The 13,791-nt window shown below is 43.2% G+C and overlaps 1 protein-coding gene across 3 annotated transcripts in view; it reads right to left on the bottom strand.

The window, feature by feature from the left end:
- pip5k1ca (phosphatidylinositol-4-phosphate 5-kinase, type I, gamma a) overlaps positions 1–13,289 on the bottom strand; it is a 37,624-nt gene extending 24,335 nt beyond the window's left edge. For all 3 annotated transcript variants that reach the window (XM_047336602.1, XM_035648373.2, XM_047336603.1), the window contains exon 1: positions 12,866–13,289. In XM_047336602.1, the coding sequence (XP_047192558.1) occupies positions 12,866–12,989 (124 nt within the window). In that variant the 5' untranslated portion in view covers positions 12,990–13,289. The remainder of the gene's footprint in view (positions 1–12,865) is intronic.
- Between the last annotated feature and the right edge of the window lie 502 nt (positions 13,290–13,791).

The following is a 13,791-nucleotide window of genomic DNA, read 5'->3' as shown; positions in this document are numbered from 1 at the left end:
TACACGGTTAATATTTTCTAGACTGACACATGCTAACACCATGAAATAAAAATGCAAACTGCAAACGTTACACATGCCAATCTTACGAAACTCAAAAGAACAACAGCCATACAACTGCTTTGTTGGGATGATATGGTTTAATAACAGGATGCAGGCAGCAGAGAAAGACAATCAGAGGATTGTTTGCACCAGGAAGGCCTGAAATAGATGCACAATTATAGATGTATAACACTCAGCATAATAATGCTGTGAAGGCTAAGGAGGTCAGGAAAGAGAGAACAAATAAATCAGAGGATGAGAGACCTCTTCAGACAACAAAAGCGTGAGGATTTTAATTCCCCCTCTGTTATCGTTGTAACAAACATCCCACTCAGACGGCGCAGATGTTGGAATTTATGAAGATACCGCCGATGTTTACAACAGCAAAAACAGAAAGTCTGACTGCTGTGATTAAATTGAATGAGTGTGCAAATCAGTGATGAGAAAAGAAATTCTAATTTTAGATAGGGTGTTAGCCTTGGCAGAGGTACCCACTCTCTGAGCGCCCTAATAGCTCCACAGTTGTTGCCGCTTCACACAACCGCAACATGCATGTTAAGCAAATAACCAATTGGGGAGAACGACTTACAATGAAAGCTTTCTGTATGTGGCCCGTCCTCTTAGTTTACCAAAAATCGAAAGATGATGGAATTGATTTTAATCGTGAGGCAGGTACCAAGAGATTCACACCACCAGTGACACAGCATGCACAATACCAGGAAATATTCATGTTAATAGTTGCACATGTGCTTCTCTCCTGTGCCATGTGTAGGAATTCTAATTGTGTGAGCAGCAGTTACTTGCTGCAGGTGGTTCACTTAAGGCTGCATGATGGGTAAAATGTCTACCCCGTGGGCATTTAGTCATTACATCCTTCACTAAGGCTAGTTTTTTTATTGCTGGCTTCATGAGCTTCCTTGAGTCATGGCAGTTCTGTAAACGTTAATGTCAGTGTTTACACAGTTTATGTAGACTGAAGGTTAGCTGACTCATGCCATCTCATAGCAAATCTACAGATTGTGTATGTTAGAGTGACAGACTAAAAAAAACAACACTGCATTGATCTCAGCTCTTGGTTTGTGTTCGCTCGTGGGGTATTATCTCTGGCGATGGTCTCGCTCAAGATGTGGAGCCATACACGACGAGCGAACAGCGGGTTCTGCTTTATTCATTCTATCCCTGAATCAAAATCAAACTGAATCCGGAGATAGGTGCTGATATCCTGCCCTAGTGAACAATTCAGGCCAAATGGGGATGGCAGAAGATAAAATATCACTTTGTGGTTGTGATCTTTGGAAGCTCCATCACCAGCTGAGACGCTAACAGCCAAGCTGTACACTACAGTACAACCCAGCGTCACTCAGGAGTGGGAAAGCATCTTCACAGCTCGCCTCTTGTGTTTGCAGCTGAAATGATATCCAGCCTCTCTAGTATCCGTCTCGTGGATGTCCATGTGACCGAGCTACAGAATAGCCAACCCTCCCCCTTCTCCGTTTCTCTATCTCTCTCCCTCTGTCACACACACACACACACACACACACACACACACACACGCATCCACACTGGGATGAGCAAACCAAAACGTGCCCGTGCAAAATCTCAGCAACGCTCCCTGCAAGCTGGAACATACCAGGGAATAAAATGTGAGGGGAAAAAAGACTAAGTGATGGAGGAATGTTTGCAATGCAGATAATTAAAGAGGACGCTCTGCTGCTTTTTACCATGCCTTACTATTTATTTGCGTCTCCTGGTGCAAGTGCGAGGATGTTATTGTCAGGGGAAGTGTGGTTCTTTAATTTCTGTTATGTTATTTCAAATTCCTATTCCATGTGTGCGCAAATATTTGTTTTTGTTTGTGTGTGTGTGTGTGTGTGTGTGTGTGTGTGTGTGAGAGAGAGAGAGGGTTTAAGGCACTGTGAGTGTGTGTATGAGTCTGGTTCAGTGTGTGTGTGAAAGCATGTGTTCCGTCCTTCCCTGGTTTAACCAGTAATACATATCAATGTGTACCAGTACTGTAAAATAATGTCTTCATCCTTACAATAACAATAGCATTCAACAGCCCCATAATGCTGTTTCTATTATTTATTCTAATATATCTTTCTTCCAATACATTTGTCCTTTAATTGAAATGCCAATAGACTAGATGCCTCTGATGCCAAAAGTGCTTAATTTCAAATTGCATTGCTATTGGTTGGTTAGGAGACATGGTTTGGATCAGCAGATGAGATGAGATGAGATCTGCGTCCATCCTAAATACTGTGTCTGACACTGCAATTATTTGTCCCAGGCTATCTAAAGTGACCATCTTTGAACATCTTTCTGTAACAGTGCTACGACAGACCAGTGTTTTGGAGCCATGACTAAAGATATCGCCACATTTTGTTCATGTTGGTCGTCTTTCCTCTGGGACAGAGCGTTTACCCACAATTAGGCAGTCTGTTCAGGGTGTGCAGTAATCAGCAGTCTGACTTTGTGTTACATATGAGACTTCTGTAAACCACCCTGAGTCTTCTATCAAATCATAATTTAACTTGGTGAATTCACTTAATGTATTCATCTGTCCTCGTCCTCGCCAGTGCACAAAGTAATCCCAGACAAGAACGCCATTACCATGAATACATTAAATTGTGGAGCCGCGAGATGGCTCTGGGAAGAAGAGAGATGAGTTAGAGCTCCAGTAGGAGCCATGCAGAACTACATTTCAATTTTAGCCATTTAATGCATATGTATGCTTGACTGAAATGAAGGAAGAAGCTGTGATGGAATAGAAATACACGAGTATCATCTGTGATAACTTAACTCAACCCATGGGTATTATAGGGTTTTATAGCTGCTAGAATCTAAAGAACGGTATTTGTCAACTGTATGCAAACCATTCACAGAAGTATTCCTCTACACAGGAGTCTTATGTTATCAGTGATTACATCCCTCCACTTGGATTTAACAGGAACCCAAATAATGCCACCCTGATCCATCATCATGCTGCAGCAGTGGTCTGTAGAGCTCTTCAGAGGATGGAACCCATAAAATTAACCCATCCAAATAAATAACCTCTAGCTGAGACTGTTGCCTTGCTGTACTACTATTAGTTTAACAAGCCATTCTTACAATTCTAAAGTTCCTTCAATCCATAAGGTTCACTAATGGCTGGTGGTAGCCATGGGAGGTGAAGCAAGACACAGGCTTCCTTATATAGTTTTCATAATATGATCATACGTTAATGAACATTTTCCCAAATTCAGATTTTCCACTAGAATTTCCACTGGTATTTAAAATAGACGTATGCGGATTTGAACAATGTTTTATAGGCTGCAGAGCTCGATAATTATATGATAATGAACGACTTGCTGTGTGTTCAAGGGTAAATGTGAATTTGTCATAGCTGGTTGATACCTGATCTCTTGAATCAGGTATCAAGAGTCAAGTGATAGCAATACCACTTATACAGTATGTATCAGATCAGTGCATCTCAAATGTATTCTTCATTTGCTTTAAAGCAAACCTAAACTCACTGAAACAAAACACTAACACACTCTAGACGTGGTCTGTATAGCTAGCATTCATTTCACTTCATTACTTCAATTACAGTAATTTATTAGGTGACACAATCAACTTTACACTATAGTAAAATTCAATCTTTTGTTTTTGATTTTAAACTAAATCAACGAAAAAACAACAACTCTCTCTATAGGTATAATGCATCTCAGTAACAAAATGAATCTAAAAATGAATAATGTATACCGAGGGCAGCACTGATGTGTGTTACTGACAGCGATGTCTGACCCAGACGTGATCAATACTGGGACTCCCGGAGGATGAGCTAAGTAAGAGGCCGTCTCTGAGATGAATGCTTGTTTTCTTGGCGGAGGCTAAATGATGGTGCCTCAGCTATCGATTGGGTGTTATTTTTTTACAACACAACAAAGCAGCGTTTGATTATTGTGTCAAAGTGTGCCTGACTTCATCCACAGAAAGGCAAAATCCACAACTCTATTAAAATATTAAAAGAGAAGAAAAATCATCAGAGGCAGCCTTTACTAAATACAAAGTGGAGAACTGTCCAGTCAGCTCCTGTGTCAGTATTTTGCAAAGTGTCATGTGTCTGTGGGATTGTAATGCGATCTCTGCCAAAAGAGTGAGGATGAAATGAGTGTCGAGAGGAGAGAGTCATTTGTTTCCATGTTCAGGTTTGCTGCAGACGTTCAGAAAGAGAGTCGCCTTGAGCACCTCCTTTTTTTAGAACGTGGTAATTTATGGCCTAGTTCATTCTGCTCAGGAGGGATGATTGCTGTTCAGACTGTGGGAAAGCAAACTGATCCTAAATCAGTGTCATCAGGGCATTCCACCTCTGAGCCCTCAGTAGCCGGCTGGATGTGTATTTTTCCATGACCGCACCAGTGGTGGTCATTCTCCATCTCTGGCTTCAGTCCAGACTGGAAAAGTGGAAGCAGTAAAAAGGCCCAAAAGAATATGTTCGGATCATATGTTTACTTGATACACACGTATCGTGATATCCAGCTCTATGTCAACAGTTTAAGGAAGAACAAACACATGAACAGGGCGCTCCTGAAACCCTGGTGCCAATGTGCATGTAAACATGCTCAGTGTTTCTTTCTGCTGGTGTGTACTGTAGGTGTAGACACTGCATATCAATAACTCCTTTTCAACTGACCGTCTGTGCAGAGTTCCTTGGATGGCGGCAGTTATAATTAAGGAGTCATCAACTTCCAAATGCTAATCGTTTGGAAGAGGCTTAAATGTTTTTTGCAATTACGGAACTCGGGCAGAGTAATATCCTTTACAGCTCATCCTCACTGCTTCTGCATGTAAACGCACAGACAGGGAGCCACGGTCAAAGTAATCAGTAATGGCAGCTACTTACATACAACAAAAGAAAATAAAGTTATACACCTCTCTAAATACATTAACATGACTGAAGAAAACCAGCATGGTCGTATCAGCAGACACTCACAAGCTCCTCCCAGAAACATATTTCCCCCCAGCACTCTTCTGATTTACTGAACAAAGGGGGAAAAACCCTTCCGACCTCTGCTGTCAGTAGGGTCAGGAACCAAACCAGACCAAATTATGGCTGTTTCTGCTGGTTCACCTTAAGTCCAACACATATTAAGTGAGAGAGGACAGAGAGAAAGAAAGAGACTAACTTGAGTTTCAAGTCGCAATAACTGCATTTTCTTTATCCATTAATCTGATCATTGTTTTCATGAATTGTTTGTTCATAAAAAATGCTGAATACTGCTCGTGACAACCTCCCAATGTTTTCAAATTATTATGCTTCGTCAGACTGACGGTCTAAAACACAAGACATTAAAAGAAAGACTATAACAAGTTTATCCTGTGTAGTAGACATCATGGGATCAATTGAATTGAAGAGCATCAAGAACTACATTGGAAAGAAGGGGAATGAGGGTCATACATGTATAAGCTTTTGCTCAACAAATAAAGGCGTCAGCCAATCAATGTTCACTATATTAGTTTAGGTTAAAGAACAAATTAACTCGGACTGCTACGATCCCAGTGGGGTCCTTTGACTCATCAGACAAGACACATGCCCAGCAGGACCTCCACTGTCCCACCGGCATCCAAAAATATGTCTCGACCTATAAAATGACGTGGCTCTCTTCATTTTCTTTAACCTCAGAAAATGGGACATTAGGATTAGATCGTCACCACTGGTCATCATCATTTCTGAAGAATGAGCTGGTGCCAACTGTCATAAACTGGTAAGTAAGAGTTGGCTGTTTTTATATTTGATTATTATGGTAGTTGCTTGTTCAAACATCATAAAAACAATTTGATAGTGAAAGACCTCACTCTGCTATCAAAGAAGCAGGGATTACTTTAAGTAACCCATCGGTTTTCACAACTTCATACATTATGGACTGAGCCCATAGAAACCAATTTTATGATGTATTTTTTGTCTTGTGAAGGACATTTGACTCTGAGCAGCCACTGAATCATTACTATATAATGTAATAATGAATCAATAGACAATTTGCTGAGGCTTTGTAAGTGTCTCACAGGCAGGCATTAGCCCAAATACAAAGGCAGCCAAGTCACGGTCACTATACTTTACAATCCCTAATCCCAATCCTACTAGGCTTCCAGACTAACTGTCTGGATTATCAGGATAGACTGGCACCCATGCAAGGACAGGTGGAAGTCAAGAGACCGTCTGGTTGTTTTTCTGGTTTGGTGGCTGCCTGTTTAAACACAGTGTCTCTGCCATGCTTTAGTATACAGGTGAATGCAGTGGTTTTAAAAAGAATCTGTATTTACCGGGTTTCAGAGGCTGAACAGTTTTCCACATTTCTCTGCTGGTGAAAGGTTGACAAAAGGGTATTGTCTGATGAAACTGCAAATATCAATAAAATGCCACAATTGCCAATATTCAGCATCTACCATCTGCCTTCTCAGTCCAATGTACTGTGATTCATTTTACATTCAAACAGACAGTGAGAAGTGGCTCAGTAGTTATAGACAGCAGTTAGTAACACCAGACTAAACCTGGCCGCTGTTCAGAGGAGCCCGTGACAGTTACATCTTCATTTCACACTGTGGATCGCACTGATGGAACAGGTGGATATGAAGGTGTCATTTTTCCCTTGGAAATGCCTGAAAGCTCTGCAGACTTTGAAATGGAACTTCAAAGTAAGGAGATGCAAAGAGCGTTGTCTTTTCTGCAGAGGAGTCTAAGTACTCGATGAAGTCCGGACAGAATATTATGATCATAGTAGCTTGTAGCTAGCACACACACACACACACACACACACACACACACACACACACACACAGTCAATAAAACAGCAACTCCTCCCTGTCAGGGATGTAGACATCTACCTGTGTATTCATGGGAATGTCATGCCCTCCAACAGTGTGACTCATGTCGACTGAGCCAGCACAAACACACATTAAGAGAGGAGTTGTTGTAATAAATATTCCCGCATTCACGGTTTCAGTTAACATTGTCGCCTGGACACCAGCTTGTGGGCATGTTGAATTAATACCATTAGATTGATATGTGAGGAATGTGAGAGGGAAGTGTTGAGTAGAAGCACCCTGTTCCCTGGGAAAATCTAAAAACAGCTCAGCCGCCCCCAAAACAAAATCACACGCACGCACGTGCACGTACGCACACGCGTGCTGAAAGTCTTATGCAATTTCTGTATGTTTTTCATTACTGAGCTCCCAGATCAGGAGTGAGCTTGGCGATCCTCGCTGATCCTCAAATTTTAGTGAAAGCTGTCAACCAAGAGAAAATGTCCTTTTATGGCCTGATGGGGAGGAGAGGAGAGGAGAGGAGGGGAGAGGAGAGGAGAGGACTGTGGATGGGGTCTAATGAGAGCAGAGTTTGTAACTCTAATGAACAGGGTGATGATCAGTCTGACTCCTATGCTGTGGTATTGCTGAGAGCAGCATCAATATCATATCTGCACAGTAAAATCTACGCAGACACATACAAATGTAATGGCACTACAGAGCTGACACTCAAATATTAAATCAAACTCTTGTGTCACCCAGGAAGCGGTTGAGAAAATGGTTTGAACAGTGCTGTCCCCGAAAAGCATCACTTCAATTCAACAACGACAAAAGCCGAACGCGGACCGCCTGCTTCAAGTTAACCGTGTGCTGTATGTCACTCATGCCCCTTAAACACTCAAACCTTGGAAAGGCTGCATCACGCAGACCACCTCTGCAGGCTGCCATCTAAATGAAAACACAGGGTGAAGATGATCTGGCTCTGTTGTGTCGCAGCCTCGGGGATACAGTTAGTTACTCAGCAAGGTGTATGCTATCATTTACCTTTCTACCAACAGCAGCATACACTGCCTGCAGTTTCAACAACAACAAAAAGATCCTCTCCACAACTACTGCAGACCCAGACTAATACCCACGAATAAAATTATTAAAAAAACCCTGACAGACAGACAGCAGCAGCCTTGGCATTTTGTAAAATACAATGCAGCAAATAGCACAGCCCGCAGCTGCTGATCTGCTGGACAGAAAATGAGTCGTCTTTCCTGGGCTGCCACAGAACGTAGAAACTTATAGAGGGAAAATAAAGGCGTGTGTGGAGACAGCCTGGAGAGGAGTACTTTTCCCTGCAGTCACGGTGAAGAGAGAATAACAATCACACACTGATGGCAGCTTGGAGAATAGAAATCTGTTACAATATGGGAGCAATGCAACCTTAAAACTGTGAACTATCCTTGAAGACATCCAAGGTCAGAACTGTGCACATGAAAGTAGAGGGAAATCTGCACTGTACCTTTGCTTGTGTTTTCATATATGTATGTAATTAGCATATAGGGAAGCAGTAGTAATGAATTTGGATTTAAAAGTCATTGGAAAACACAGAGTTTCCACTTTAAATATACATATACTATGTTTTTGGACTGTGGAGCGAATCGCAGCATTCAAACCCCTGCGGAGCACAGCACCAGCACCGGCACAGTGGATCCAAAACACCAATCCCAGCTCTGCAGTCGTCCAGCTTCACTGCTGATACCAGGCCAGCACCTAACCTGGGTTCTAATTTCCTCTGTACAAGAATTGGTGTAATAACCGGCGTAGCCCTGAGGTAGCACCGCTCGAATCCTTTCTCTGTTGAAAACAATCTCTCCACTAATTCTGGGTGGGTGGTTCGGATACGTTTGGCAGCGTTGTGCTCCTGTCTGACTGCACACATGCTCCAGGTGCTGATATCAAATAATAATGGCCTGCACAGTGGGCACAGTGACAGTCTCCTAATTGAAAACAGCAGGTCCCTGCCTTATTTCCCCTCTGTGGGAAGCCTGGGCATTAAGACACGACAGCAAGTGTAAAGCTGAGCCAGTGTCTCATTCAGTGGCACACTTTTACAATTGCAAATTCACCACAACAGAAGAGACGACAGCCTCCCACTATTTATGTGTCTCTCCTCCCCGCCTCTGACGCCTCCTCTGTCTCCTCTGTGTTCTCTCTCCTTCCACGATCTTCCCAGTAAGTATTGCTCAGAAAACGAAACAAAAACCTGGCCCAGCACAAGGGCAGACAGCGGCGAGCACAACGCTCCTGCCGTGCGCTGTTCAAAAAAGCTAGTGTTGCGCACATCCCCCACTCGCAGGCGATGTCAGCAGCGTGTAAGACGTAAGCGAAACGTGCGTCATCATGTATGTTAAATAATACGACATCAAATAACCTGGCAGCGGGTCAAACTCTGATACGAGCCAGGACGCAAACTGATCCTGGCAGATAGACAGAGGGGTAAGAGAGGGACACAGAGTGAGACAGAGACTGTGCAGAAGAAATAATACAGCGGAAAGAGATGGATAGTAAATTCCATACCGTGCTTTTGTCAACAATTCTGATGGGCCCTGACTCAAACAGAGGAAGGGATGACTGATGATGATGTAGAGTGACAAATGAGAGGCTGAGCCGAGGGACTCACTCTCAGAGGAGGAGGTTTGGATGAGTTGTATCTCACTCAGGGAGTAAAGAGGACAAGAGAAGGACGCGGAGGGCAAAAAGAAAAAATCCACAGCAGAGGTTGAAGGTGAGAGGGGTTGAGCGTGGGGAGAAGATAAGTGAGATCAATGCTGTCGCGCTCACAGGAGGAGACTGTAGGTTACAACTCTCTGAGGATGACAGACTTGGAATGGGACTAAAAACTCAGACAGCTCTTTGACAGCCAGCTGTGACACCCACATAACATTGTATTTAAACATCGGGAGCAGCTGGGTTTATCACTGCAGCCTTTAATTACACATGTGCAGGATCTGACGTTCACCAAACTCTCGTGACGTGAACACTCTGCATGTCCAGGAGCCAATAAGAATGAAGCTGGTCCTTCGCAGCCCACATTTCCTGTCATTCCTTTTGATCTGTGCCGAATCGCCACATTTGTCATTTCGCAGCCAAACAAATTAACACTTTTCCACTCAATGGCCTTTAATCTTTCACGGACTAGCTCTGTAAGATCCTTCACTGACAGATGTTGCCTGGGAGTCATGGTGTGATCCTACCACCTCCCTGCTGTAAGGCTCATCAGACAAAATAGCGTTGCCTAAAAAAAAGAAGCTTTGTATCAGAGGCCACATAAACTAAAAGCAATAACAATGATAAGATTGACAACTTAAAAGTTAATAATAGTGACACATCCTACTCAATGATAAAATCATCCTACTAATGTCAGACAACATAAGACAAATGAATTAACACAATGCAGTCTGAAAATATTAAAAGAGTTCAGATGGAGTAAGTAATATAATAATTCTGTTTTTTATACATCAGAGACATCTTTGATGCTATGGTAAGGAATAATATTTACCCTGCTACAGCCCAGGAATTATGTTTTATGTATTTATGACTTCATAGAATAATGGATTATTGTATATTTTGAAATAGCTGGTATCTTCGAATAACTAAGGTATGGACTAGACTGGCATTTTATTTAATGGGATTTCTGTGGCAATCATAAAAAGCTTCCAGAGAAGCTCATCAGAGCAGTGATGCATGGATGATGGGAATAATTGGAATATGTCTTGCCTCAATAATATTTTAAAGCCAACTCAACCTAGAGCATTAGCTCATTGGGTGATGGACCAAGCTGAGGTAAACTGGGGTAACAAGGTTCCAGATGGTGGTGTGTTAAAATCAAGAGGCGTCAACACTCACTCCTGTCCAGTGCAATCGCAACACAAATCCCATCATACTATGAAGAGCTGTACTCTGTTGCTTTAACAAACATCATAATCTAATGCTCTCACAGCCAGTAATTAACTCAAAAAAAGCACAGACAGGTGAATGTTTGATATCTGTAAGTTATAAATAATGGATCTGGCTACATTGCATGCCACACAACAACAACAACATCAACAATTTGTTTTCAGCCAGGGACCTTTGCTGCATGAACTGCACAAAAACCTTCACATGCAATCTCTCTCACCCCCTCGCTCTCTCCAGAAAGGCCTGTTTTCCATCGCATGTAAAGGTGCACTGACTGAGCAGGCACGCAATTGTGAAATTACCCTAGGTGCATGTGACACATGCCATCTAGCATGCTAGACAAAAATAAAAAAGGCATCTGCAGCCAAAGGCACCCAACTTTCATTTTCATCTTGTGATACAGCTGAGCTTGACCAGACAGCCCTTTGATTCACGAGCCCGCTGTGTGCAGAGATGCTGAGCTCTTGTCAATGTTGGCACTTTCCTCACCAGGGACAATGAAAACCCCAGAACCGTGATGTACAGTGAACATGACCAGTGAATGCAGCGTGACTGAGAGCTGTTAAGACTCAGAAGGCCAACATATTGTTAGAAAAACGTGTTGAATGAACAATGTATTGAGACACACCCATCTCTTTTAGTACTTACTAAGCAACATTAAATAATGTGTCATTTTACACGTCTTTATAAAGATAATGCAGTTTATAATGATGCTCCATCTATTAGCTTGGCAACTGTACAACTGCAACTTGCTTTTAACTGTATCTAGTGTGTAGATCAGGGGTGGGGAACCTCCGGCCAACAGGACGTTCTTTTTCCGGTCCGCAAGACAAAAAGAAAACTGTTGCAAAGTGGATAACTGATATCGCGCAAGATACAAAAATAAACACTGAAGGACGGCGCAAGATATTAACTAACTAACTAACTAACCAACTAGTCATTTTGATCACTTCTGAGTTTGATCCGATATTAGTGTCTTTGCAAGTCATAAATGGCACGACCAAAAGTGAAGATGTGATTAAGTGAAGGTGTTTTAACAAAAAACAGCTTCATCATCATCATCAACATCATCATCATCAACATCATCATCATCATCATCACTACAACTGTCATCAGACACCTCTCCGAAGCGAGGCTGTTTCCGCCATTGTGTTATAGAGGTTAGAGTGATATATGTGTTCAATAATTTAGTATGGCTTGAGAAGGATGTTATAACAATTGAAATGGCCTCAGATAGGAAAAAAACGTTCCCCAAACGCTCAAAACAAAACATATGCTGTTCTCCATATTTAAAAAAAACAACAATAAAAAACCCTGTAAATTATGAGTTTGTGAATGCAAATATTCCAGCGACATGCTTGTGACAACTGCATGTGACAAAATTATTTTTTATCTTGTTAGCACTATGAGATTGCTTTTAGCAACAAAAAGTGCTCTATAAATAAAATGTATTATTATTATTATTATTATTATTATTATTATTATGTATAACCCGCCTCAATCGGAGGGCGTGCTAGCAAGCAGGCTAAAAACCGACGGGTGCCAGCGTCTGAAGCAAAACCTCCGTGGCTCTTTTTGTTTCGGACAATGCAATGCCAGTGGAGCAGATCAATAAGCTTTAAAAAGATACATTTTCATCATCCTGGGGGAGACAGGTGGAGATTTTTGTTGATAATGTCTTTGTTATTACTTAACAACGGGGGGGCGAAGGAAATCCTAGCTGCACCCCTGTCTATTTCCGAGGGTGTGGGCAGGTAATTGGAAGTATTTAATGTTTCATATTGGTCTTTTGATCGTCTGCATATGTGCCCCACGTCCTGTGGCGTCACCGTCACCACGGTGCCAACACGAACGTGCACGACACAGAAACACGCCTCGTGTCTACACTACCTGTCGCCACCTGCTCCCGCCGGCCGGCCGAGCTAGCTCCTAGCTCCTAGCTCCTAGCTCCTAGCTAACAGGTCCTCTCCCTGCTAGCAGAGATGAGTCGGGACTTTCGGTCGCGGCGGCGGCGTCGGACATGTCACAAGAGATGCGGGGACAACGGAACACACACAACGGAGACGAAGGGGGCTCCGCGTGACAGGAGTCCACGTACCCATGTCCGCGGCGTCCATCCCGTAGCTCACCCCGACCACCGTGTCCCCATCGTCGGATGCTGATAACGGGCTCCCGTCCCTGGCCTCCGACAGCCCGACCGCTCCCTCGGCTGCTGCTTCCATTCAGCCTCCCGGAGGAAAAACAGACAAGCCCCGCGACTGAGAGACCCACAGCGACCGCGCTCTCCCGGCGGGAGGAAGGGAGGATGGGGTGTGATATCTGTCGTGCAGCAGTGATCAAGCGGGGGAGTGTGTGGCAGTAATCCGCGACGGTGCCTTCATTTGGGCGATGTCTTCCCGCACACAGCCCGCTCCGATCCTCTCCTCTCCTCGCCGCTCCGCTCGGATGCGCTCAGGTCGACCGCACCGCACCGCACCGCACCGCACCGCACCGCACCGCACTTGCTGCTGATCCGCCGCTGCCGCTGCCGCCGCCTGGTTATATGCTGCTGGACACTGTGGCGCCCTCTGCGGGAGGCTGGGGGAACCGCAGTGTGATTGACAAGCAGAGGCGCCTGACCTGGCGGAGTGGAGAGGCTGCGAGTGGTCTGTCTGTGTCTGTGTTCCATCACCAGTAAAGTAAAAAATTGAATATTTACATCATGTTATGTTGCAAAAATAAAAAAACCCTCAAAACTGTAAGAGTAAAAGCTCTTCCTGGACTCAAAATGAATTTATGTGAGGGGCTTATTAATGGGATACATGTAGGCATCAAATTACTTTTAGCCTATCTTAATTAATGAATTGATTAATTACATTTAAATGCCTTTATTATCATGGCATGCTCATATTAAACCTTTAAATAAACTCTGATGTGTGAAGACAAGATGTGACAATGTTTTCTTCCCTAAGAGGTAAGATTATGTCTGCAAATCATATCTGTACTTGTCATTTGTGTATTGAAAGGTTGTACAATTAATCCAAT

This window comes from Scophthalmus maximus, chromosome 13 (assembly GCF_022379125.1).
Source record: "Scophthalmus maximus strain ysfricsl-2021 chromosome 13, ASM2237912v1, whole genome shotgun sequence".
In the NCBI taxonomy this organism is placed as follows: Eukaryota; Metazoa; Chordata; class Actinopteri; order Pleuronectiformes; family Scophthalmidae; genus Scophthalmus; species Scophthalmus maximus.
Note: the sequence above shows the minus strand (reverse complement) of the source record. Positions and strands in the feature narration are given on the sequence as shown.